The sequence below is a fragment of the Astyanax mexicanus genome, chromosome 1 (assembly GCF_023375975.1).
Source record: "Astyanax mexicanus isolate ESR-SI-001 chromosome 1, AstMex3_surface, whole genome shotgun sequence".
Classification (NCBI taxonomy): Eukaryota; Metazoa; Chordata; class Actinopteri; order Characiformes; family Acestrorhamphidae; genus Astyanax; species Astyanax mexicanus.
The window spans coordinates 96611895-96634847 of NC_064408.1; the positions used below are offsets into that span (position 1 = coordinate 96611895).

Genomic DNA, 22953 nt, shown 5'->3' on the forward strand with positions numbered 1-22953 from the left:
TCATCATCTGCTTCTCTCAATTAGAGCTTCTTTTAATGGCAAAACTATAAATGCTCATGCTGTTCTCTTCTTATTCATGAAGAAAGTAAAAGGGAATGAAGTGGATGACTAGGCTGCAGTGCTTGTAGCAGACTGTGTGCGTGTGCTAGAGTATTCTATTGTATGAGTGCTTTAATGGAATGAGTACATTAATCTTGTGCTAATTCAGAGCTGAGTGATTGTGTGCCGCTGGTGACCGGATGAAAGGTCACTCCGGTAGTTAGAGAGTGAGCTCACTGCTGGAGGACGGAGCTCAGTGCTATTGGACACATTCCAAACCTAATCACATGTTAATAAACAACCAAGTGATTCCTGGAGCAAGTGGCCCAATACTTCCATCATACACACAGATGCATATAGGCAGATTAAATCAAAAGGTCAACTGTGACGTATGTGTTAGTAAACTGATTCGAATGGTTGGTTAGTTAACTTGTGAAAGTTAATTAAATACCCCTGCCCAGTGGATGTGTTTCTTAACCATCTCTAAACATATAGAAAGCTCTTCAGAACAAAAGAAAAACGATTAGACACATACGTATGTAATATTCTACTTTAGACAAATAGGATAGCAGTATTTAAATTGATCATGTGCTACCTCAAGGAATTTATCAGGAATGCTCATGGCAAGGCAAGGCAAGGTTAATTCAAGTGAGGTCTGGTTGAGTGGGTGCCACAAGGACATTCTAGTTTTCAAAGTTTTGTGTTTAATACTTCTCAATCCACAGTATGGCACAAAAGCATTACCATAAACCGTGGACAGTGGGTGCCAATGATAATGACCATCAGGTTCTGTCTAGAATAGTTAATGTGAACTGACAAGTGACTTTGGCAGAAATCGGATCCAAATTCAATGCAAGAGCCTACACACATTCCAAATGCCAGTACAGCATTCTTCAGCTTTCATGGATTGAGTCTCGGGACAAGACTAGCAGTATAAAAAAATATTTTATATCTTTGTAGGTACATCTTTAATATAGTACATTTATATTAGTTAGACACAAGGGTGCTACACAAACTGTTATATGTATATATATAATGTATATTTGTTATGCACAATATACATACATACATTGCTGTCATAAAATTACTACATCTCCACAAAAAGGCAGCCTTATAGGAAAAGCACATAATATTCTGAATTTCAAAGGAATTCAAGTAATTTTAAAACATTCTCATTAGTTCATTAATTTTGACACAGTGTAGAGAAAAACTGTCAGATTTACATCATGACAATGTGAAAAAAATGGAAATAAGGTTTTCCCTTTATCGGCAGAAACATTTATATTCTTTCGATATTCAATTCTCTGCGGTCTGTCAATCTTATAGAAGGATGACAAGAAAAAAAACAATTGACAAGAAAGTGATATAAAGAGGCTTTATTTCCATAATAGTGTGGTTAAAAAGGCACAACAGACCAACATAATGTGGTAATAGACTAGGATATCACTTCTGTCTGTCAAAATGGAGCAGCTTTATCAGAGGGCTGAGCTACACAGCACTGAAAAGTAAACAAAAACAAGTAAAAAACAGAAAAAAAAACACTGTAAAGGCACCAGGGAACCAAGTTTTAAGGTTTGTTGTTCTTTTAGGACTGACTGCTTTCCCTCTAGAATTTTTGTCTTTGCAGCAAACAGGAGTACAAATAGGCAGAGAAGGTTTTGGCAAAACGAACAAGGCCAAAAGGGTCAGGAACAGGCTGAATGGCGATTAAACCGCACGTCTTAGCTCACACCATGGTGGTCAGCTTGTCTATGAGGTCATCGATGGTGTAGACCATCAGTTTGATGTCATCCTTCTCAGCCATGCGGTGCTGGCCATGGCGGCGGAGGATGATATCCACATCAGTACTGAGCACACGCTCAGCCACCTGCATGGAGATGTGCCAGGGCACATCCTCATCCTTCAGGCCGTGGATGAGGCGCACAGGGCATGTGATTGGGATGGGGCTTTGCAGGATGCAGTGATTCTCCGCTTCCTTCAAGAAGTCCATGCTCACAGTGTAGATGCCTTCATCATTGCTTTTTGTTGGGATTGTCCACATGCCACTGTCTTCAAACTCTTTTCTCGCCTGACCCACAGAAAACAAACGTTTGGTTCAGTTTTTAAATCTGACCAAAATGGAAATGTAGAAGAAGCCATCTTTAAAAAAAATAAAATATGAACAAAAATGCTAATAGTCTGATTTTTTCCAGAGAGATGCAGACCATCTGATATATACTGTACACTATGCTGGCCTTCACTGCCAGGATTTAATTATAAAAATGTACCACAACTTGTAGCTCAAAACACATTTAGATCTTTCTTTTCAGAAGTAGCCATTTTAACCAGAAACATTTTTCCCTAAACACAAAAACGTACGGTGATGCCATTCAATGTATTGTGGTGTGGTTAGAAAAGGGAATTTTATTAAGCTGGGAATTATGCAAATGAGGATGTATTACAAATTGTAGTGTGACTATTTAACTGAATAATTCAAACAAACGTGTTTGCATACACTGAGGCAAATCAATTCTGAATATCTTTTTACATGGGTGAGATTGCTAGATCTATTTTTCAACCACTCTAAAATTAGACTACTGACCTTGAACACTAAAGAATACAATTTCTGTTTGCTGTCCACACAGTTACATATTTGATCTAGATTTTTTATTATATGCTTATTTTTTCTGCTTCTTACCTCCAGAGGCAACGACTTAAAGGCTGTAACAAAATGATCAGCTGCTGTGGAAATGCCCACCAAAGCTTTTGTCTTCTCCGGTCGTGCAATAGCTGCTAGCAGCATCAGCCAGCCACCCATGCCTGAGCCGACCAAGATCTACAACAAATAGCAGGGGGAAAAAAAACTCACTGATAGTGATCACTATAAAGAATTAAATAAGAACTAAATATTGTTGCTTTATTAGATAATAAATATACATAATAAAACAAACAATAGGAAAACAAACAGCTACAATCAAAAAAGCTTAATAACAAGATTTTTAACTAAGTTACATGTAATTATTGTTCATTAAAAGTGACTGCAACAGTTTGTTTGAACTACATGCACAGCAGTGACCTCAGGTGGCCATTAAAAGTAAAATTACTGACAGGACTGGAAAAGATATTTAAATGAATATCAAATTAATTCACCTGAGGCCCTTCAGCAACTTCATCCAATATAAAAAGAACATCTTTCTTCCAGGTTCCAATAGTTCCCTCTGAGAAGGTGCCTTCTGAAGCTCCATGGCCTGTGTAATCAAACCTATACAAACCAAACAAGCTTCACTGTTAGCAAAATTAGCCTGAATGACTGAGATTTTTGATGCACCATTATTATGTATACAAAACTCAAAGCTGGAAAAAAATAACATTGTCTAAAGGGAACATTACAATAACAATATAAAGACTACATGAATCTGGTAACTGGCCAATTAAAATAATAAAAACACTTTACCAGAGGTCAGTCATGTGCATTTACCTCAGATAGGAATGGCCTAATGACTTGCAGAAGTCCTGTAATGCTTCTGCTTTCTGTCCACTCATATTCAAGCCATATCCCGGCAGGAACACCACACCAGGGCTCTTCCCCTTTACTCTCTGATAGGCAAGCTTTGGTAAGTTTGGCCGTGATGCATACTGTACACTGGACTTCTGTCTGACCCCTGCATTAGAACACAACAACTCATTCATGTTCAACAAATTAATTTACTATGAATAAAAAATCCACAGAACAAGTTTTGACTTGTGTAAAGTGATGAACATTTGTCTAGTAATAGCTAAAAAGATCATCAAATATTGTGCATTGTATAGTTTATAGGACTTACTGATTTTTATTATGTTATCTCTTAATTCTAAACTAATTTTAATTGTTTTAAAAATCAGTACTGCCTGGATTTAATGTGATAATTTTCAAGTAGTTTTAAGGCTCTGAAAACAAGTGGCCCAAATAATAGACCAACAGACAGTTTAGATTCCATATGTAGACATTAAAGAGTCAGGCTTTATGAGTTTGTCTGACATCTGATATGCTGTAATTGACAATACATGAGAAAATACATACAAAACATGTGACGTAAAAAAAAAAAAAACTACTTCTCAAACTATGAACAAAATTAATTCTATTTAGTATTTTACACACTGTGCTACATCCAACGAGTTTTCTAAAAGTAATATTGGCTTCCAAGATGAGTAGTTTAGTGTGTAACAACAGAAAAGTGGCAGAAAAGTGTTTGATTCACACTGAATTTGCTGTAGACAATGAAATATCTGTAAACCGCTTTGGATAAGAGCTTCAGGCAAATGCTGGTTACAGTAAACATAAACTAAGATGGGTCTCATGATGCAGATCCATTATTAAGATCATAAAATTAGGTAACTTCACAAGGACTTCACAATAATGGTCAAAAATAACAGTACTTACGACAGTAATAAACACTGTTACATGGTTAAGGAAGGTCTGAACTTATTATTTATCAACTCTAGTAAAGATAATATTAAACATTGTTACATTTTACTGTTTAAAAATATTGTATTTAATAACAAATTAAGACATATGTCCAAAAGAAAAACTATTGTAATTATTATTTATGTGTTAACTAGCATCAGTCAATAGTTAGTTAATACATTCTGTCGTAAGTACTGTTAATTAATGTAAGTTAACCTTATTGTAAAGTGTTACCATAAATTAATAGCAAACTTTTAAACTACAGTCAGAGTTTACTACACATGTATTATAGATGTGTAGAAGGCAATTGGATTATTTACTAAGTACTAAAAATATTATAGTTTTCTATAGTGTAACTTAAGATCTACAGGAAAGAATGTTGGTTATAATTTATGTAAGGTTGTTAATTTCATATATAACATTATACTTATTTTAAACCCATGTGATACTAATATCCCTACTACTCACAACATAAACCAACGAGCTGAGTGTGAACCACTCTGTATATTCACACGGGCTAAAAGATCACTACTGCCCTGGTGAACAGAGTTCACAGACTGAATAATCCAGCATGTAGTGCTCAGTGAGAGCTGTGTGAGGACAGTGTGTACACTACACACATTACATTACAGAGCTGGAGGGGCCTGTGCTGCCACTCCCCCTCTATTATACTGGTTTCTGTAGCGGATATAAGACCCTCAGCCCCTCACTGATCTGTACAGACACTGTTAGAGAGTCTGCTTTAACTCACCCTGGAGAAACGCTGGAGAGAGGAGCCCGAGCGCTCCATTACTGACAGTCTGAAAAACTCCTCTCCGCCAGTGTGTCAGCGCTGCTACTGCTGCCATACTGCTCCTGCCCACCTTCTGCCCAGATATCGCGAGACTTCGTTAGGTTGCCATGTACTGAGAGGGAATCCTCGCTTCGGTTGCCTGCTAATCAAAAATTCCCCTGGTTGGTAACCGCAGGCCAACTGCTCAACAAGAACTGAAAGCTAAATGACAGCTATGAGGACACTGTGCACATTCTAGTGATTTTCCCAACATTTGTATTTTAAGATTCAAGAATTGATTTTAGGTAACAGGATGAAGTGCTAAAATTGACATCCACAGTCATAACATCAAATATACAAAAAAACAAATGAGGGACATTTATGTTGGTGTTTTCATGTTGTAACTTTTGTGGTGAAAAAATGAATGTGTTGAACATGAACTTGTTTAATTGTATATATTCTAATAATTTCTGGAATGATGCAATGAAGAACCTTGGCCAAAGAACGAATTCTGTAATATTGATAGATATTGTGGCGGCTCTGGGTTGTGTGTGTGGCTGCCTGCAGGTATGTTTCTGTTCTCCTGTGTGCGAGGATGACAGGGGTGGGGCATCTCCCTTGGGAGGGGTTATGCAGAGAGGGTGGGCACCACTCTGGATCTGCCATCTGGGAGACACACAGCTGGGTTGGTGGCCTTTTGGCTATTAGAGCTCTGTGGGGTAATGGTTTTAGTTCTCCTAGTCTTGTTAAAGATTGTAAGTGAGTGGCAAGCCTGTTCAATAAAGGAGCTATTGAGTATTCAGCATGAGTCTCACGGGTCTTTCTTCCTCTTCCACGCCACAATACATTTGATGTGGTACTTTATTATAGTGACTGCAACAAGGATATTTGCTTATTGATCAATCTGCTTATCTTACTGGAAGTTTGTATCCCTAAAAATACATTTACAAAAAAATTAATAATATTTAAAATTAAATTTAAATACCTATGCCTTATTCAAAGACAATCTACTTCTATATAAATTCAGTTCGATTATACAATGGAAAAAAAAATTAAATATCTTTGAGACAATTTCATTTTTGGGGAAAAATAAAAGTTGCTTCCTCTTGTCAATATTATTATTTGGAATTTGGGAGAAATGTTGTCGGTAGTTTATAGAATAAAACAACAATGTTAATTTTACTCAAAAATATCCCTATGAAAAGCAAAACCAGAGAAACTGAGAAACATTTTTTTAGTTTTAGAAATCAGAAAAACGTATTTCACTAAAAAGCAAAAGAACTGTACCTAAACGTTCTACAGCAAATGGGTTTTGGGCAACAGAGGCTCTAGCATTACAGTATAGCTGACACAGAAGTTTAAACTATCAAACTAGGATTTTTCTAAAAGGCTCAATTTAAACCCATTCATTTTTGACTCACTTAAGAGCGCCCTCTAGTGCCTGCCAAACTTAATTTGTTAAGCTGACTTAAAACACAGCAAAGTATCTCTTGATTATACTTTAATAAAAAGCTGTTGACAGTAAAAAACAATTTGTCAAGATGGATAAATATTTAACAAAATGCATTTACTATGTTCAGGCATGAAACATTTGGCATAACTCTCTCATCATCATATCATCATAAATATAAAGTGTGTGTGTCAGAAATTGCAACATAATTACTTAATAGAAAGATACATATCGTTGTCATGCAAAAAAAACATGCATCCCTATACAATGGCATCTACTAAACAAGAAATGAAAAAAAAACATTAACTTTTAAATGTAGTTTTGATAATTTTAGATCCTTTTAACTGGTCCTGTAATTATAACATTTTGACACAATCTAAAGTACAAGTGCCAGATTCAAGCTGTCAAAATAATAATATACAAGGTTTTTGTGCGACAGTGACACTATATTACATTATGAATATTTTGAAATATTTTAATAACGAACCTATCAAAAAAGAGAGTCTAAAGGCCTTTGGATGGATGGAGTAAATAGTACAGCTACTGTACTGCAGCAAATCTACTGACAAAAAAAGAAGAAAAAAAAAAAGCAATCTCTAAACAGTTTTTTACCTTTTTTAGTGCCCGAAAGAGCAAAACTCTAAGTAACTACAACTCTACATATATACTTTAGGAAGACTAAACTTTATAATAATTTCAAACTCATATTCCAGAAATATGTCAGACATTTATAAAATAAATTAACATTAGCATTCAAAGTTTTGTAGTGACATTACTTTTGCTGTTATAATAATAGTACACTCGAAATTTCACTAGATCATCATGTAATCAAGAAATGAATGCAAAATAATATACTGTAATTATTTATTCATGTTTTGCTTTGAGATTTGGAAAATTATAATTTCAGTTAAAAATGCAGTAAAATTAATTTTAAAAAGGATATTATTGTAGTTGTTCGACATCACTTAAATATCCAGCTTCTCTGGTTTTATAAATACAGTATGAAATGTCAGTTTGAAAATTTTTGTTCAAGGTTAACCATTTATTCTCTGCTCTGATACCAGAATTGTTGTTCATATCTCTACCTTTCAGGTTGTCCATTTTCTTTCATTTACACAGTGCTGCTTAACAGTATAAACATATTTAACAGTTGTAGCAGATATTAATTCCTCTAGTAACTTAATGTTGTGAATACTGATTCCAAATCTTTGAACACAAGATTATATTTTTAAGAATATTGCAATGAGAACATAAAAAATGTGCCCTTACACACAAACATGCCAGAAGCCTCCTTTAAAAACTCAACATCCTCTCTCTTCTTCCTCAAAACATGAATGACAATAATAAACCAGGTTACAGCGGCTGTTATTCATCCCTCAAACCCACAAAACCGTGTTTAAAGGGGTGTGTCAGTTTTCAATTTCTATAAATGTCTCAAAACTGTAAAAGAAGGGCAAGGTTTTCATATGATGAAAATGATAAACGCGTAAAAGGTGATACTGCATTGCGATTATTTGAAGAAATGTTCTTCTATGGTTAGATCTCATCATCTTCACTGGCCCTTCATTGTCTCATTAAAGTGCCTTTTCCCATCCAGGTAAAGCATGGACTCTAAAGGGGGACACAAGCAGACATAAAACACAATGTGAAACTCTATGTCCTTCATTTTGATTAACTTTAATGGCCTGGACGACTGTAAAAGAGAAAGCTCTGACCTCCATAACTCTGTGGTAGAACAGCTGGAACAGCCTTCTCTACTCTGAAGGTGAAGTGGAAGACGTTGGTTGTGCTGTGTTGTCGGGTCAGGGGGTCAAGTACCTCAGTGTGTACTCTGACCTGGACGTGCTCCCCCTCAGTGTAACACACCTGACAGAAGACCACAATATTACAATGCAGTGTGTGTGTAAAGACAATGCCATTAATAATAATTACAATAAAAAAAAAATGACAGTATCATTTTCCTGTTTATTCACTATTGTAAACTGTGGTCTGACACTTTATGGCTAAGTTGCTGTGTTTTATCAGTTCGTTCTAATTTTGAATAATACCACACACAATTATTTTATAAATATATACCTAAAAATATATATTTTAAACTATTGTAAACTATTAAAACAATGTTTATAAGTTTGGTGCCTATCTAAACACAAGCAGACAGTGGAAAGCATGTGTGTACTTAGCTGGCTCATCATAAACTCATAAAACAAATCAAGCTAAACAACATTTAATCAGACAATTGCTAACTTTGATTTGTGCTACAGTCACACAGTGTGTATATATTTATTTGAGCTTGAATTATATCTGTGCACCACTAATCAAGACATTTGACTAATTTGCCAGTGTTATATACACACATGTAGTAGTAACACTCTGATGGTTCAATTTAATGGTGTCAATTTAATACTTAAAGTGTTGATTTATCATTGGCAAATTTACTGTGGAAGTTTCAGCATCTACCTGTGAAGACAGCATAAGCAGGGAGCCAATCTCCACTGGCTTCTGGAAGAGGATATCGTCCACTGCTACCAGACTCGGTCTACAGCCACTATGATTAGGATACCAATACACAAATAATTAATTACAATTTTTAATTTTAAATGTACTCTGTTCACAAGTTAACATATGTGAAAATGTTTTTCAGGAATTTGTCAGGAACACAGGAAAAAAAGAAAAAGCTGTCTCTTACGCAAATGCACAGGCATTGGCCCAACCCAGCTCATAGGCCTTCCTCATCAGAAAGCCACCAAATATACGATTGAAGATGTTCCGCTCCTGTATTGGGAAAACACAGGCAATAATTTATGTGTCAGCTGTATTCTTTTGAAGATATCACAATTAATTTTATCCATTATATTTGTTTTGCTTTAATGCAGCTCTGATCAATAACTGTTATTTTTATAAATGCTTTATAAATCTATAAAAATTAGTAATCAGTAATTTACCTGTGGATGGCATATCTCCAGCCCTTTTAATTTAGCATCCTCCATCCACACAGAGTTGGGTGGAAGGATGCGCCCCCGGAAGCTGACTGTTCTAAATGGCAAAAAATTACATACGGCAAACATCAACAATATGGCTGAATAATTATATAAACAAGACATTTGCATGAATTTTCATTATAGGCAGATCTATAAAAATGTTTTGCTGTGCTATTATCTGTGTTTATTTGTGTGTTAAGTGTGTTTTTATTATTTTTTACTTTGTGTCGAGAGTGCTAAGGAACAGGCTGTGGACGACATTCCTCTCTTCCGCAGTCGGTGCCACCTTTAGTAGAGAGGCTGTGCTCAACTCCACACGTCTTTTCTTGTTAACTGAAACAAACATTGGATTTATTTCTCCACATATTCAATTTAAAGTTTGCTATGCAATTTTTGAAAAGAAAATATTTATATATATTTATATACATACACACACTGATCAGTCATAAGATTAGCACCTAGACCTGTCACAATAATTACATTCTAAGTGATGACAGCCCATTAACGTGAATGAGATAATATGACAATATATACTTTTTTTTTGAAGAGCAGTTTTATTTTATTTATGTTTATTCTATTTAGATTATTTTTAAAATATGTTTATATTCCAATAACAGTGTCTCAGCATTTGTAATGTTCTTCAGAGTGTATAATTATTATGTTATAATACTATTATTATATTAGTGACATGAAAAATGACATCAAATTACTATAATATTGTTTATCAAAATTATATTTATGACAATATACAACAAAAGCTGTTATTCTGACAGGCCTATTAGCACCGCCTGCTAAATACTGAATAGGTCCCCTTGTGCCGCCACAAAAGACTGCATGACTGCAGAATCCCTATTTACATTCTTATTCTACAGACCTGTGAACTGGTTTATTAAACATTAATCAGCCATAACATTAATAACACCTGCCCAATATGGAGTGGGTCAGTAATTGTATTACATTAAATACATGACATTTGACATTGTGACCAACTTAAAAGTAACTACCAGCTTCACTGGGACATATTAACAATACAGCTCTAAAAAAAGAATGAGAAAAAAGAAAGCAAAAAAACCTGGACATAACAAACATTAACATATATAAATTTAGCTCTTACTTTCTCCTTGCTGAAAAATCTTCTCCTCTTCTGGTCCCTCTAGCTGCAGTGGGTTTACGAATGCAGCCCTAGAATTCAAACAAAGCCTATTTCAGTATCCACAAACTAAAAAACTTATGGAATGCATCTTATATGTAATGTATATACAAATGTTATAATATATATAATGTTCAGATGCACCTTTTGTTCTCTGGATCTCGAGCCACCATCACAAATGTGGCATCCAATACTGGGCTGTATGCCCCATCATGGAACTGTGACACAAATGGGATTAACATAAATGGCTAATGTTTTCTTACAGGTAAATCTGCACAATATGGATAAAGTGCAATAATGTTGCAGCATATTAACTTTTAATAGGTAGATTGTACATGGTTAACCCTTTGAAACTTAGCTATCGATCTTGATGCAGAAACTACTATTAAACATTTGGTAACAAATTATCAAATTTATGTTAATTATAAAAGAACTGAAATTATCAGGTTCTTTACATTATAATATATTGCAGACTTTCTGTGATGTAAGTATCAGCACTGTAAAAGCCAAAAAGTAACATGATAGTGATTAATTTATACTATATGCTACCTGTGTCATGTGCATCTTGGCTTCAATTGAGGACTTGCCAACCCATGTCACATGACCTGTGAACTTGATGTCACAGTCTGGGTAGATTATGTTCTTTCTCATGTCTGTGACAAAATATCAACATCAGTGAGCATACTGGAAACATACATTATTAGAAATGTTTAATAATTAAAATACTAAGTTCCTTTAAACATCCTTTGAACAATGTCAAACTGAAAGGGTTAATACCAATTTTGTCGACCAGTGCTGTGACGATAGACAGTGGAGATTTCTGCAGCTCTTTGTTCCATGTGTGGGAATAACAGATAAGCACTGTAAGAACAATCATGATTAAACATGTGGCAAAAGCACATATGAATGTTAATATGTAAACATATATGACCTTGTCATATCAAGATAAAGATTTTAGAAGTTTTTTACCTGCTAAACTATCAAGGTCCTCCAAAATCCGACCAAACCTATTAGGAAAAAAAAGGGAAAAAAACAGTTCTTTAATTGTTTATAAGAGACATATCCATACCATATGCAAACATGTGGACACCCCATGTAATGAATGCACTCTAAGTTGATATTGTTGATACAGATGGGCTAATCAGTCATATTGCCCATAGATTGGACTCAAAAGCAGAATAGGAGCAGATAAAAATGATCCTTTTGGCACCATGTCTAATTCCTGGTGTAAGCTAGAAAGGTAGAAAGCCCCCCAGAATTGAGCTGTGGAGCTGTGAATCACTGGCATGGTGGAGCTCAATCCTGTACTTTTAAGATGATTTGTGGAGTTGAATATGGTTAACTATTATCCTATATACTTTCTTGGCCAGAGATCCAATATTTGCTCATCCATCTTTAAATGTAAACATGACATACACTACATTACATCCTTATTAACAAATTTAGGTACTTTAAGGTGCACTCATTTTGATTTTTGACTTTAATTACGCACACACACAGTTTGTACACAGAAAATACTGTCAACAGGATGAGTCAATGGCAAGTATTAGCTAGAAGGGTATGATCCCCCAGTACTGGAATGTGAAGCAGTATAGCTGTGTTCTCATGAGTGATGGAGCTTTGGGATGAGCTGAAGTGTCACAACCAGTCACTTACAATCAGATAAAGGCGTTCAAATGCACACACACCCAGCTTGACTTTGTTTGTAAGCTTAAGGTCACCCTGCTCAATGCCTGTGAAGAAAGCCCTTCAGTTTTTTTTTAGTTCTGTGAAGAAAGCTTAACGTTTCTCAAATAACATTTCTTTCTCCACAGTTTCAAATAGAAGAATGCTAAAGCTTTCTCAAGGAACATTTAACAATATTTGAAGATTTCAGAGTAGTTTTCTTTAAGTTATAATTAGGGATGCAAAATTATGTTTTGGCCAAAACTGAAACCTAACAAAATTAAACATTTTTCCGATGCTGAATACAGAAGTAATAGCTTAAATGCATTACTCTCTTGCTTTTCTTATTAAGCCGAACCCCAAAAGTGCTTTTTTTGCTGTTTTCTGCCAAATAATTCTGGTTATGGTTGCAAATTCTTCAGTGCATCCTTTTTTGTATTATTCAGACATCAGGTGGCAGTAGCTCTGGTGGTACCTGACACTGTTGTGGTAGTTGAGGTATTTCTCTCTGAGCGAAGGCTGAGTGCCCAGAGGAAGATGCACCTCAATCTCACTGTCCTTCATCCTCTTTGCGGGCAATTCGTTCTGACTGCTCGCAAGGTATGTACTTAGTGATGCTCTCTCTGCCATCGCCTGCTGATGATCTCTGCAAAATATCAAAAAATATTGTAAAATATTACAATAACACTATACACTGTAAATTATTTTGTTTTCCACTTTATTATAGTTTTATTTATATATAATAAAAATAATGTATCACATTCTATTTGTATATGTTGCTAAGGTTGTAATATAAAAAAAGTAGGTGAGGAAGTTATTTATTTATTTATTTGGTAAAGTTTACAATTAATATTGACAGCACTAGTTATGTTGTGTTGTTTGTTTCTTGGTTGAATGTTCTAGTTTTAATTAGAATGTGACATATAGATTATGACAGCTCAAAAAGACTGTGATGCTTACTTCCAGTTAGTCGATGCTCCGACAATCTGCCTCAGCCTGTTGCGTACTGTACAAAAGAAATGATGAAAAAAACAAAAGTTAATCTGAAAAATTGAGGGCATTTTAAATTTGTAGAAGTGCTGCATGCCAAAAAGTGCCAAGCCCTCATACTGTCTCAACCAGTCTCAGTATAACATACTGTAACATACTGCTAAAAACACTATTTGCAGAATCTTTGTAAAAAATCCCAGTAGTATAGTTATAAAACAGTTCAAAATTGCTATAGAAAAGCTATTTTCACATAAAGGCCACAAAGGAAATCCCAATGCCTTCAAGTAACTGAACAGTAGAGATGATACGACAAAGAGACAACAGAATGGAAAGGCCAGAACAAAGATGAGCCAAAATAGTAAGACCACCTGCCTAATTTTCCTAACTGCCATCTGTGTGCCACCAAAAAGAGATCACTGTACAAGATCTATTAAAGTGTTCTGCTGTATCTCACAGCAAGATGTTTCAACTTACGAGTTAAAAGATAGATCCATTCTGACAAAGATTCAATGCATTACACAAGTAGATGCCTTTTCCCATAACTCTAATCCAGATGCTTTGTGACCAATGTAATAATTACTAACAGTGGACAGGACTAAACATGGTCACTCTGGCTAGTTCCACAGACAATATAATGTTCCTTGCCCTCACCCATCAAGGATCTTTGCAAGTCTAAAACCTGTTTTCTGATTTGTCCTTCTTCAGACCACTGTGAGTACTTACCCAACACTGATGACCAGAAGCCAAAAGTCTTGCTTTTTTTGGAGATGCTCTCTCCCAGTCATCTGGACATAACAATTTGGTCCTTAAAGTCAGTAAGATCTTTACGCCTGACCATTTCTCCAGTTTCCAATATTTTGACTCTGACAACCATTTTATTTATGGTCTTTATGTTTTGGCTCATTGGTTTATGTATTTTTAATTTAAAAAGCTACACATGCGAAACAACAGCTTTAAGAAGAGATATAAAAAAATAGACTGACATGGAGAAGGGATATTTCTGAAAGCCACAATACGACATGCAGCAGTTTGAGATGTTGTGTACAATCAGATTCAATAGAAAACATAAGGCCAGTTTCAAAAGACTGATTTGTTTTGTTAATGAAGCTGCATGCAGAAAGAGAAAATAGAATGGCGTTTAGTTATTTTATGCCTTCAGAGTTCATTAAGAGCATACATGAAAACATGCGAGTTAGACTGTATTTAATTTTACCAAAAACACACCATTGTTCACAAGCAAGTGTGAGTTTCCTGTGGGGACACATATCTGAGTCAAGAAACATTTCTATAAGAAAACAATCATATAACAGTAATGTAGCAAATTACTATTACATTAAACTAGTGTAACAGCTGGGAAAACACAAAAATGTGCCATACACTGCTATAACAGAACATACACTGACATGCCAAAAGTCATGGGAAAACAATATGTAAACTGATCAAGAAATGGTACTCAGGGAAAGGCTTTGGGAATGCTCACATCTGTATAAGTTGTGTGGTGTTATATTTTCATCTTATTAACAGATCATAGGTAAAAGTCGGTTCCAGATGAATGGGACATTCCATTTCTGAAGTTGGGCGGGCCTTTAACATACCTTTACTCACAGTGTGTACCGGGAATACTGATGAATAGACAAGCCAATCTAAAAATCAGCCCTTATTCAATGCAGGAGGTCCAACACACACACATATCCTACAGGACAGAACATTGTTCTTTAGCTTCCCTGTGACATGGCAAAAATCAGGGGACATGATGCTAGTTCCTGTCCCATGACATGTGGCATGTCTGTGTAGAAACAATACTTGTCCTATACTGTGTCCAAGAAAATATTTAGTTCTTTATACAATTAATGTCTCTATTATAGCTCCAACTAAAAATCTGAATTTTGTTTATTAAGTACATTTTATCGGTTTAGGTATCTGTTTAGACATATGATATTTAATGTTTCACCTGATCTATTATATATATATTTATTACACTATTACTGAGGAACAAAATAGAACATATATCTATTATATATACTCTGTATAAGTTTAATTAAATATAATTCAAATTAATCAGAAAATAATAAACATAACAGAATTAGACAGAATATAATTAAAAGAACAGAATAGAGCTAGTGCAATAAAATTAGACCATGCATTTGACTCATTATTACTGATATACATAATATAATATGGAATATGTATAATATACGTTTTGTGTGGGTCTCAGTAACAACATGCACAAAGCCACTCTGTAATTACTGTAATTATTAGACTTTTTGGTATATTGTTAATGTAAATATCAATTTTGTAGCATGTAGCATAGGGTGTTTATGTACAGAATATCCAAAATAAGAGCCTTGATTCAGATTCTAAATGAGTGTGTGTCCATTTACCTTCAGCCATATCAGGGGCCTTTCCTTGTAGGCAGACTGGACCTACAGAAAATGCTCTGGATGTCAGAGATGATGCTCTCTTCAGGACCCTGAACAAATAACAAAAAGACAGACAGCAACAAGGTGGTTTAAGCTCAAAGGTTGTATAGTGTGATTTTGTTTAGTGCTGTAACTCATACAGAACATACACATAAAAATGCTTATTGTCAGCTGTCCTAACATTTAAAATAACTGGTGGTCTCAGCTATTAGCCAAAAAGCTAGCCAGTCCTGCATTTCATTGCCTAGGTCAGAAACTTCACCGTGAGCAGGAGACTGACTAGAAAAAGAGAACAGAAACCAGGCGGGGTTTTTACCTGTGCGGCAGCATGTTGTTCTACTGTGTTTAGGTCAGGGTTTGCACTATAAGAGCGATAAACTGCTGTTATATGTTCTGTTCAGCAGGACCACACCACAGCCTGGGTCAACACTCAACACTTCCTGGCATCTGGGCGTTGTAACATTTTCTACCGTAATAACTCCTCTATAAACGCAAATCCAAAGACAACAAACACAATCCGCTTTAGTTATACCGTAATAACCGTAATACCGTAATAAGTTCTCAGTGAACCTTCTGTAAAGAGTATAGTTCTATACAAATACAAATACAAACTTGTGACTTTGGGGGGAGCATTATATACCGCAAACATACACTGTGTGTGATATTTTGGCATTTTGATAAAAAATGCTTGCATTAAAAAAAAAACTACTACTACTATTATTCATAGAATTGACATGATACCAACTGCTAAATAAAACAATTATCTGGGGTTCAAAACCTAAAACATTTTAGTAATAAATAATACATGACATCAAGAACACTTTGACACATTCATAACATTCCGTCCCACTTTTCTCTCTCTCTCTCTCTCTCTCTCTCTCTCTCTCTCTCTCTCTCTCTCTCTCTCTCTCTCTCTTTCTCTCATAACAATATCATATTACCTGCACTCGGTTATATGATGTGGTCAGTTTTCTTTTTTTGTTATTATTTTTATTTCCAGAATATTAAAACCTCTAGACAGAGACTAGAATTCAGTTTCAACGTTTTTTTGCACAAAAAAGCCTTTTCATTTACATTTCCTTTACATTAAATTTTAAATCGTCAACGTCCGTAAAACGATACAAATCACGTGACTGGAGGAAACAGCGCGTCCTGCGCTCCTATTGGTGGGTAACGGGATCTGTTTATAGGCGCCGCTCCGCCCCCGGCTCTGGTGTTTATATTGCGGATGTGGAACAAAAGCTGACCGAAGAGCTGGAGACCGAGCAGGAGAGCTGCTGCATGTGAGCCCCTTACAGCAGGGTTAGAATCCCACCAGACCGAGAGCGGAGGAGAGAAACTCCCGGGAGGCGGATGAAGAAACTGCTTTTGCTTCGCTTCACTTACAGAGGACTCGTGAGAAAAGGGAAAAAGAGTAAAAGAAGAAAATGGCCAATTTTATATTGCGAAAAGCGGAGCCCAAAGACGTGCCTGACATACTGCGACTCATAAAGGTGGGTTTTTTCCACTCAGTCCTGCTCGTGTGTTTGTCTAGCAGTCTGACTCCTCCTGTATGATCACTGACACTCGCTTATAACGGGTCCCTTTGTGTGTGTGTGGACCTGCTTCTCGAGAAGTTGTGCAAGAGGAACTTGTCTCTGAAAGTTGCCATCAAATTTTATGATGCGCTCCTCCTCTGGCGAAACAAAGCCGTGCATCAACTTGTCTTTATCAGATGTGAGAGGGCCTCCAAGTCTCACAGAGAGAAGAACACACAGTCTGTTCAGGCTCGTTTCTGTGTCCTTGTCCTTGTGCAGCCCTTACTCTAACTAGTTGCACAGGCAACACTTTTTTTCCACTGTTTCCCTATCACTTGCACTAATGGAGAAGTGATTGATGTAGCCAATATAAACACCTCTATGTACCCATATTTACAGGACCTGGCCAGATACGAGGAAATGGAAGATCAAGTAAAACTGACTGAGAAAGGTGAGATGACTCAGTGTGTGTAATGCAGCTCTCTGCTCTGTCTAACTGCTCTATTTAAAAAGTCTATATAATTACTAATGGCAGCACTCTGTGTGCAGATCTGCTGGAGGATGGATTTGGAGATCACCCGTTCTACCACTGTGTCGTGGCAGAAGTCCCAGCTGAGCTCCAGAAAGTCGAGGGTAAGCAAACCTGTGCCTCCTCTTATGTGTTTCCAACATTGGTCTTTGCCTATTTGTACAGTTTTTCAGCTCTATATGGATGAAAACATTACAGTCAGCACAAAGAACAGCGTATTCTGTGAGATAAGCGCACAAAATGCTCGCTGTTCTCATCTTGTTATTGTAAATATCTGACCCATTTTCTGTACATTACCTCAACTACTGCCCCCTAGAGGAGTGAACGTGTTTTTACTGAATACCAATGTATGTTTTTTTTTCCCCACACAAATGGAATCCAGTTACTTATGCATGATTGATGCACCATCTTGTGTGTGTATATACAGCTCTGGAAAAATTAAGAGCCCACTTAAAAATGATGAGTTTTTTTTATTTTACCAAATTGAAAACCTCTGGAATATAATCAAGAGGAAGATGGGAAATCACAAGCCATCATTTTTTTTACACTTCGAGTGGTATAAAGTTATCCAAAAGCAGTGTGTAAGGCTTGTGGAGAAGAAACAGGCCAAGAAGTTTTATTTAGAATTTGAGAGAAATATTGTCTGTAGTTAATAGAATAAAACAAAAATGTTCAATTTACTTAAACATATACCTATAAATAGCAAAATCAGAGAAACTGATTCAGAAACTGAAGTTACCTAGCTATACACGTTTAGACATGCATCCAACCAATTCATTATTCAGTATGCAAGATTAATACTTCAATGTATAAACTACATCTTTTACATACTACAGGTTTTTCTGTGATTGGTTTTGCCATGTACTATTTCACCTATGACCCATGGATTGGAAAGCTGCTCTATCTTGAGGACTTCTTCGTGATGAAAGAATACAGAGGTGAATATCAGTCTGTGTGTGAAAAACACTGCATAAGGTTTTCAGCTATATAAATGTCCTTCCTTTTACATTTGCAGGTTTTGGAATTGGTTCTGAAATCCTGAAAACTCTCAGTGAAGTAAGTACACAAGTCATCATTTGTCAAATGTACCCTGTAAACACAAATTATTCAGTTTTATATAGGTACATTTTGTTAAACTTAGCAAACACAAGCCTAAAATGTATACATATGTTGCTTCGAGTGTATTCAAAAGTTCTGGCACCCTTGGACAAATTAAAGTGTCTTTTATTTTTACATTTTATTTTTTTGTTCAGTGTTAATTACTACATATTAAAGCTGTCACAATCTCTTTAGATGACACTTTTTGTACAAAAAAAGGATTCTACGTGTATATTTACTATATGTTAGTTACAGTTACAGGGTCTTTTTTGTCTTATGTTTTGCATCAAACAGAGTGTAAGTGTTTTTTTGCAGCTGATAAAAAATATATTGACACATGATAGGACTTTTTAAAATAATTAAAAGAAAGCTTTTAATTTCTAGGCAGGTTTAAACATTAGAATTTGTTCAAGGTTTTTCAAAAACAACTCTTTCACACTTCTGAGGAATTTAGTGGTAAAAACACATTGCTAACCTTTTACACACATACAGTGCCAGCCAACATTTTGGACACACCTATGTATTAATATTACCCAAATAGGGATATTTATTATATACCAACTCAACCTCTTTACAACACAGCTAATGCTCTCCAACACATTAAGAGGGAGGAAATTCAAGGCACAGCTGTTAACTGAAAGTCATTTCAGGTGACTGTACCTCATAAAGCTGCCTGAGAAAATGCCAAGATGTGCAAATCTGCCATCTAATCAAGAAGTGTTACCTCAAACATATTCTGGTTTAACACTTTCTGTTTACTAAATAACTCCATATGTTTTTCTTCATAGTTTGGGTGACTTAAGTATTAGTCTACAATTTAAGGTGTGTCCAAACTTTTGACTGGTACTTTATCTTTACTGTCAAGCAAAATACTCTTTTTAATGACTTTGTCACCACTTGTCCAGAAAAGGCATTTCAAGAGTTTAAAGAATGTAGTCACTGAATGTAGTCAAACTGCTTTTGCTAGTACCCTGTTCCATGACTTTTGCCAGGCCTCAGTTGAGCTCTAATAATTCACATGCTTTTCAACATGCGAGTTTGACAGTGACAGACCTCACTCACAAGATAACACCTCAAACTAATACAGGTGTTGGTGTTCCCAAGCAGTCACCTGAGTTAATACTTTAGGATCAGGATACAAACTGTGTATTCTTTCACTGCGTTGGGAGTTATCATATCTAGCTTTTTGTTGTAGTTGAGCTTAGCTGCGACACAATAAAACATTATAAGAATGATCAGCATTTAGAATGATCATGATCATTGATTTGGTTGTCTTGGGAATGTGGTGTGTTTGTATGCTGTGAGCGATATTGTGCGAACCTAGATTAATAAAAAAAAAATAATCATGTTGGAATGAACGCTGGAACTGTGTCAACCTGCACCAGAGGTTGTAAATCTTTTCATGCTTCGTTTATGTAAGTCTGAAAGAAAGAGTTGCTGGTTGCAGTTGGCCCCCTTTTAATCTGTTAATTACTGCAGACTCCTGGTCTCTTAGTATCTAACGTAAAGTGCAAAGTGGTGAATCTATAGATTGAGCAAATCAAAGCACAATGTATAAGGTATATTATAATACACAGTACCTTCTATTACTTTAGTACTGATATAAATAACATATTTAAGATACTGCATTGTTCTTAAACAGCTGACAATGATATGCAGGTGACTATGCAAAAAGACCATGTGTATGACATTAAAATAAAGTTAAGGTAAATTCAGATGGATGGATCTTTCCAATTTATTTATTTACTTTATTGCTACATTTTTGTTAGTTTTGAATGAATTTCTTGCAAAATAAATATTTCTGATTAATGTATCCCCTTTTTTACATAAAAGGTGGCTCCACATTTTTATTAAACTGCAAGAATACACATGCAGCAATGCATTTTGTTTACAGTGTCTGTTAGCTTGTCTCAGCATTAGAAAACTGATGAGCTTTTATAGGCTAGAGAATGTTCCACTAAGAGAATGAATTAGTACTCATTTTTACTGAGAGACCGAGATTTGTGCAAGTTATGGGTACTATACAAAGACTGTCTATATGCCCCATAAACCCAGTTTCACATCTGATTGGGAAATGTTTTATTACTGTTTCCACAGACGGCTGTAAAGACTCGCTGCAGTAGCATGCACTTCATTGTGGCTGAGTCTAACCAAGCCTCCATCAACTTCTACAAGCGGCGCGGGGCCTCAGACCTCTCTCTGGAGGAGGGCTGGCGTCTCTTCAGGATCGACAAGCAGAATCTGCTTAAGCTGTCTGCCGAAGAGTGAGGTGGCCCAGAGCACCGGAGTTTATGGAGGGGCTGAGGGGCCCGGAAACCTCTTTCTTTTCATTTACATCCAGCATTCACCAAACTAATGACCAACTACATGACAATAACATAATTATAGGTAGCCCTTTGAGTTTCTCCTATATAATTTTAGTTTATTATGTAGTGCTTTGTAATTGTCTGCTTAATTAATGTAACCAGTTTGCAGCTGATTTTAGTATATTTTAAACATATTAAAAAAGGTTATGCAAGGAGTGTGCATGTGTCCTTATTTAGTAATATACCAGGGCATTTTAAGCTAAATTGCAAGCGAAACAACAAGGAGAAACAAGCCTGTTAGCACAAATATAGAAACTGCAGATATTTTTTTACTATCTAATGTATTATTTCAAAGTAAATTTATTCTCAAGTTAAAGAAATGCAAAAACATAGAATATCAATTTGTAAAGCCCTATTTAAACAAACACTACTACAATCAGTTCAGTATTATATTTAATTATTCTTACTAGAATTATTGTTTAATGTCATATGTCATATACATGCACAGATGTGCTGTTCTATTTTTGGGTGCAAAACAGAGACCAACAGTTAAGATGAGGTGTCGGGGGAAACGCCCACTGGAACAGTTGTTTTTGTACAGAATGTTCCACTGTTACATATGGCAGCAGAGATAATGGAGGGCACACACCTAGGATCATCTCTAGGGAATATTATGGCCACATGAGTTTATAGATACAGTGTGCAGTAAGGTAATGAATGGAAAAAATGTAGTTGTTACACCTGGCTCAGCTACAAGATACAGCTGTTTGGAGGATTTAAATGTATGCTTGTGAAATGACTTGTAAGTGGTACTTTTGGTTTGATCAATGGTGGTATATAGTATAAAAGGTTTGAGAATAACATACTGTTTTGAGGGTGCAACTGATGTATCCTTCTTTGTCTTGATTTTGAGTTATGTATACAGGGGTTGGACAATGAAACTGTAACACCTGTTATTTTAGTGTGGGAGGTTTCATGGCTAAATTGGACTTCATTAATTGCACATTGCACCAATAAGAGCAGAGTGTAAAAGTTCAATTAGCAGGGTAAGAGCACAGTTTTGCTCAAAATATTGCACTGCACACAACATGATGGGTGACATACCAAAAGAGGACAAATGATGCATCTGTGACCAAGACAGCAAGTCTTTGTGATGTATCAAGAGCCACGGTATCCAGGGTAACGTCAGCATAACACCAAGAAGGACCAACCACATCCAACAGGATTAACTGTGGATGCAAGAGGAAGCTGTCTGAAAGGGATGTTTGGGTGCTAACCCGGATTGTATCCAAAAAACATAAAACCACGGCTGCCCAAATCATGACAGAATTCAATTTGCACCTCAGAAAAAGGAATCTTCACCAGATAGTTAAGAAGAACCCTCACTTCCCCGACCGCAGCCTGGGCTTTGAGACACAGCTATTAAGTACTAGTTCTAGAATGTGTCTCTAAGCAGCTCTTGTCTACTTATTGCTACATGATCAAGAAACTGAAACTTGAAATGGCCTAGTCAAAGTCGTAACCTAAACTTTACTAAAATATTGTGGCAGGATTTGAAACACACATTCCATGTTCAAAGACCTACCAACTTAACTGAAAACTGCCCATGTCATTCA

The 22953-nt window shown here is 35.9% G+C and overlaps 3 protein-coding genes across 4 annotated transcripts; 1 reads left to right on the plus strand and 2 right to left on the minus strand.

Annotated features, from left to right (window-relative positions):
* Window positions 1–1400: 1400 nt before the first annotated feature.
* abhd10b (abhydrolase domain containing 10, depalmitoylase b) lies at window positions 1401–5349 on the minus strand. The gene is made up of 5 exons (XM_007248980.4): window positions 5214–5349; window positions 3497–3680; window positions 3169–3280; window positions 2717–2854; window positions 1401–2107 (listed from the first exon to the last, which is right to left on the minus strand). The coding sequence occupies exons 1-5, from the start codon at window positions 5308–5310 to the stop codon at window positions 1766–1768; spliced, it is 873 nt and encodes a 290-aa protein (XP_007249042.2). The 5' UTR covers window positions 5311–5349; the 3' UTR covers window positions 1401–1765.
* A 1369-nt stretch (window positions 5350–6718) lies between these two features.
* LOC103029600 (acyl-coenzyme A thioesterase 9, mitochondrial) lies at window positions 6719–16350 on the minus strand. 2 transcript variants are annotated; one of them, XM_007248982.4, is made up of 16 exons: window positions 16204–16350; window positions 15849–15937; window positions 14692–14718; window positions 13438–13483; window positions 12953–13123; window positions 11782–11819; window positions 11590–11673; window positions 11362–11465; window positions 10957–11030; window positions 10777–10844; window positions 9884–9995; window positions 9627–9717; window positions 9371–9456; window positions 9142–9229; window positions 8400–8550; window positions 6719–8295 (listed from the first exon to the last, which is right to left on the minus strand). In XM_007248982.4, exons 1-16 carry the CDS (start codon window positions 16215–16217, stop codon window positions 8237–8239), a joined length of 1302 nt encoding a protein of 433 aa, XP_007249044.2. In that variant the 5' UTR covers window positions 16218–16350; the 3' UTR covers window positions 6719–8236. The 2 variants fall into 2 exon arrangements, with proteins under 2 accessions (XP_007249044.2, XP_007249045.2); XM_007248983.3 differs by lacking the exon at window positions 14692–14718.
* A 762-nt stretch (window positions 16351–17112) lies between these two features.
* sat1b (spermidine/spermine N1-acetyltransferase 1b) lies at window positions 17113–21549 on the plus strand. Its single transcript, XM_007248984.4, has 6 exons — window positions 17113–17380; window positions 17804–17855; window positions 17954–18037; window positions 18770–18871; window positions 18949–18989; window positions 21129–21549. The coding sequence occupies exons 1-6, from the start codon at window positions 17315–17317 to the stop codon at window positions 21297–21299; spliced, it is 516 nt and encodes a 171-aa protein (XP_007249046.2). The 5' UTR covers window positions 17113–17314; the 3' UTR covers window positions 21300–21549.
* The last annotated feature ends 1404 nt before the right edge of the window (window positions 21550–22953 follow it).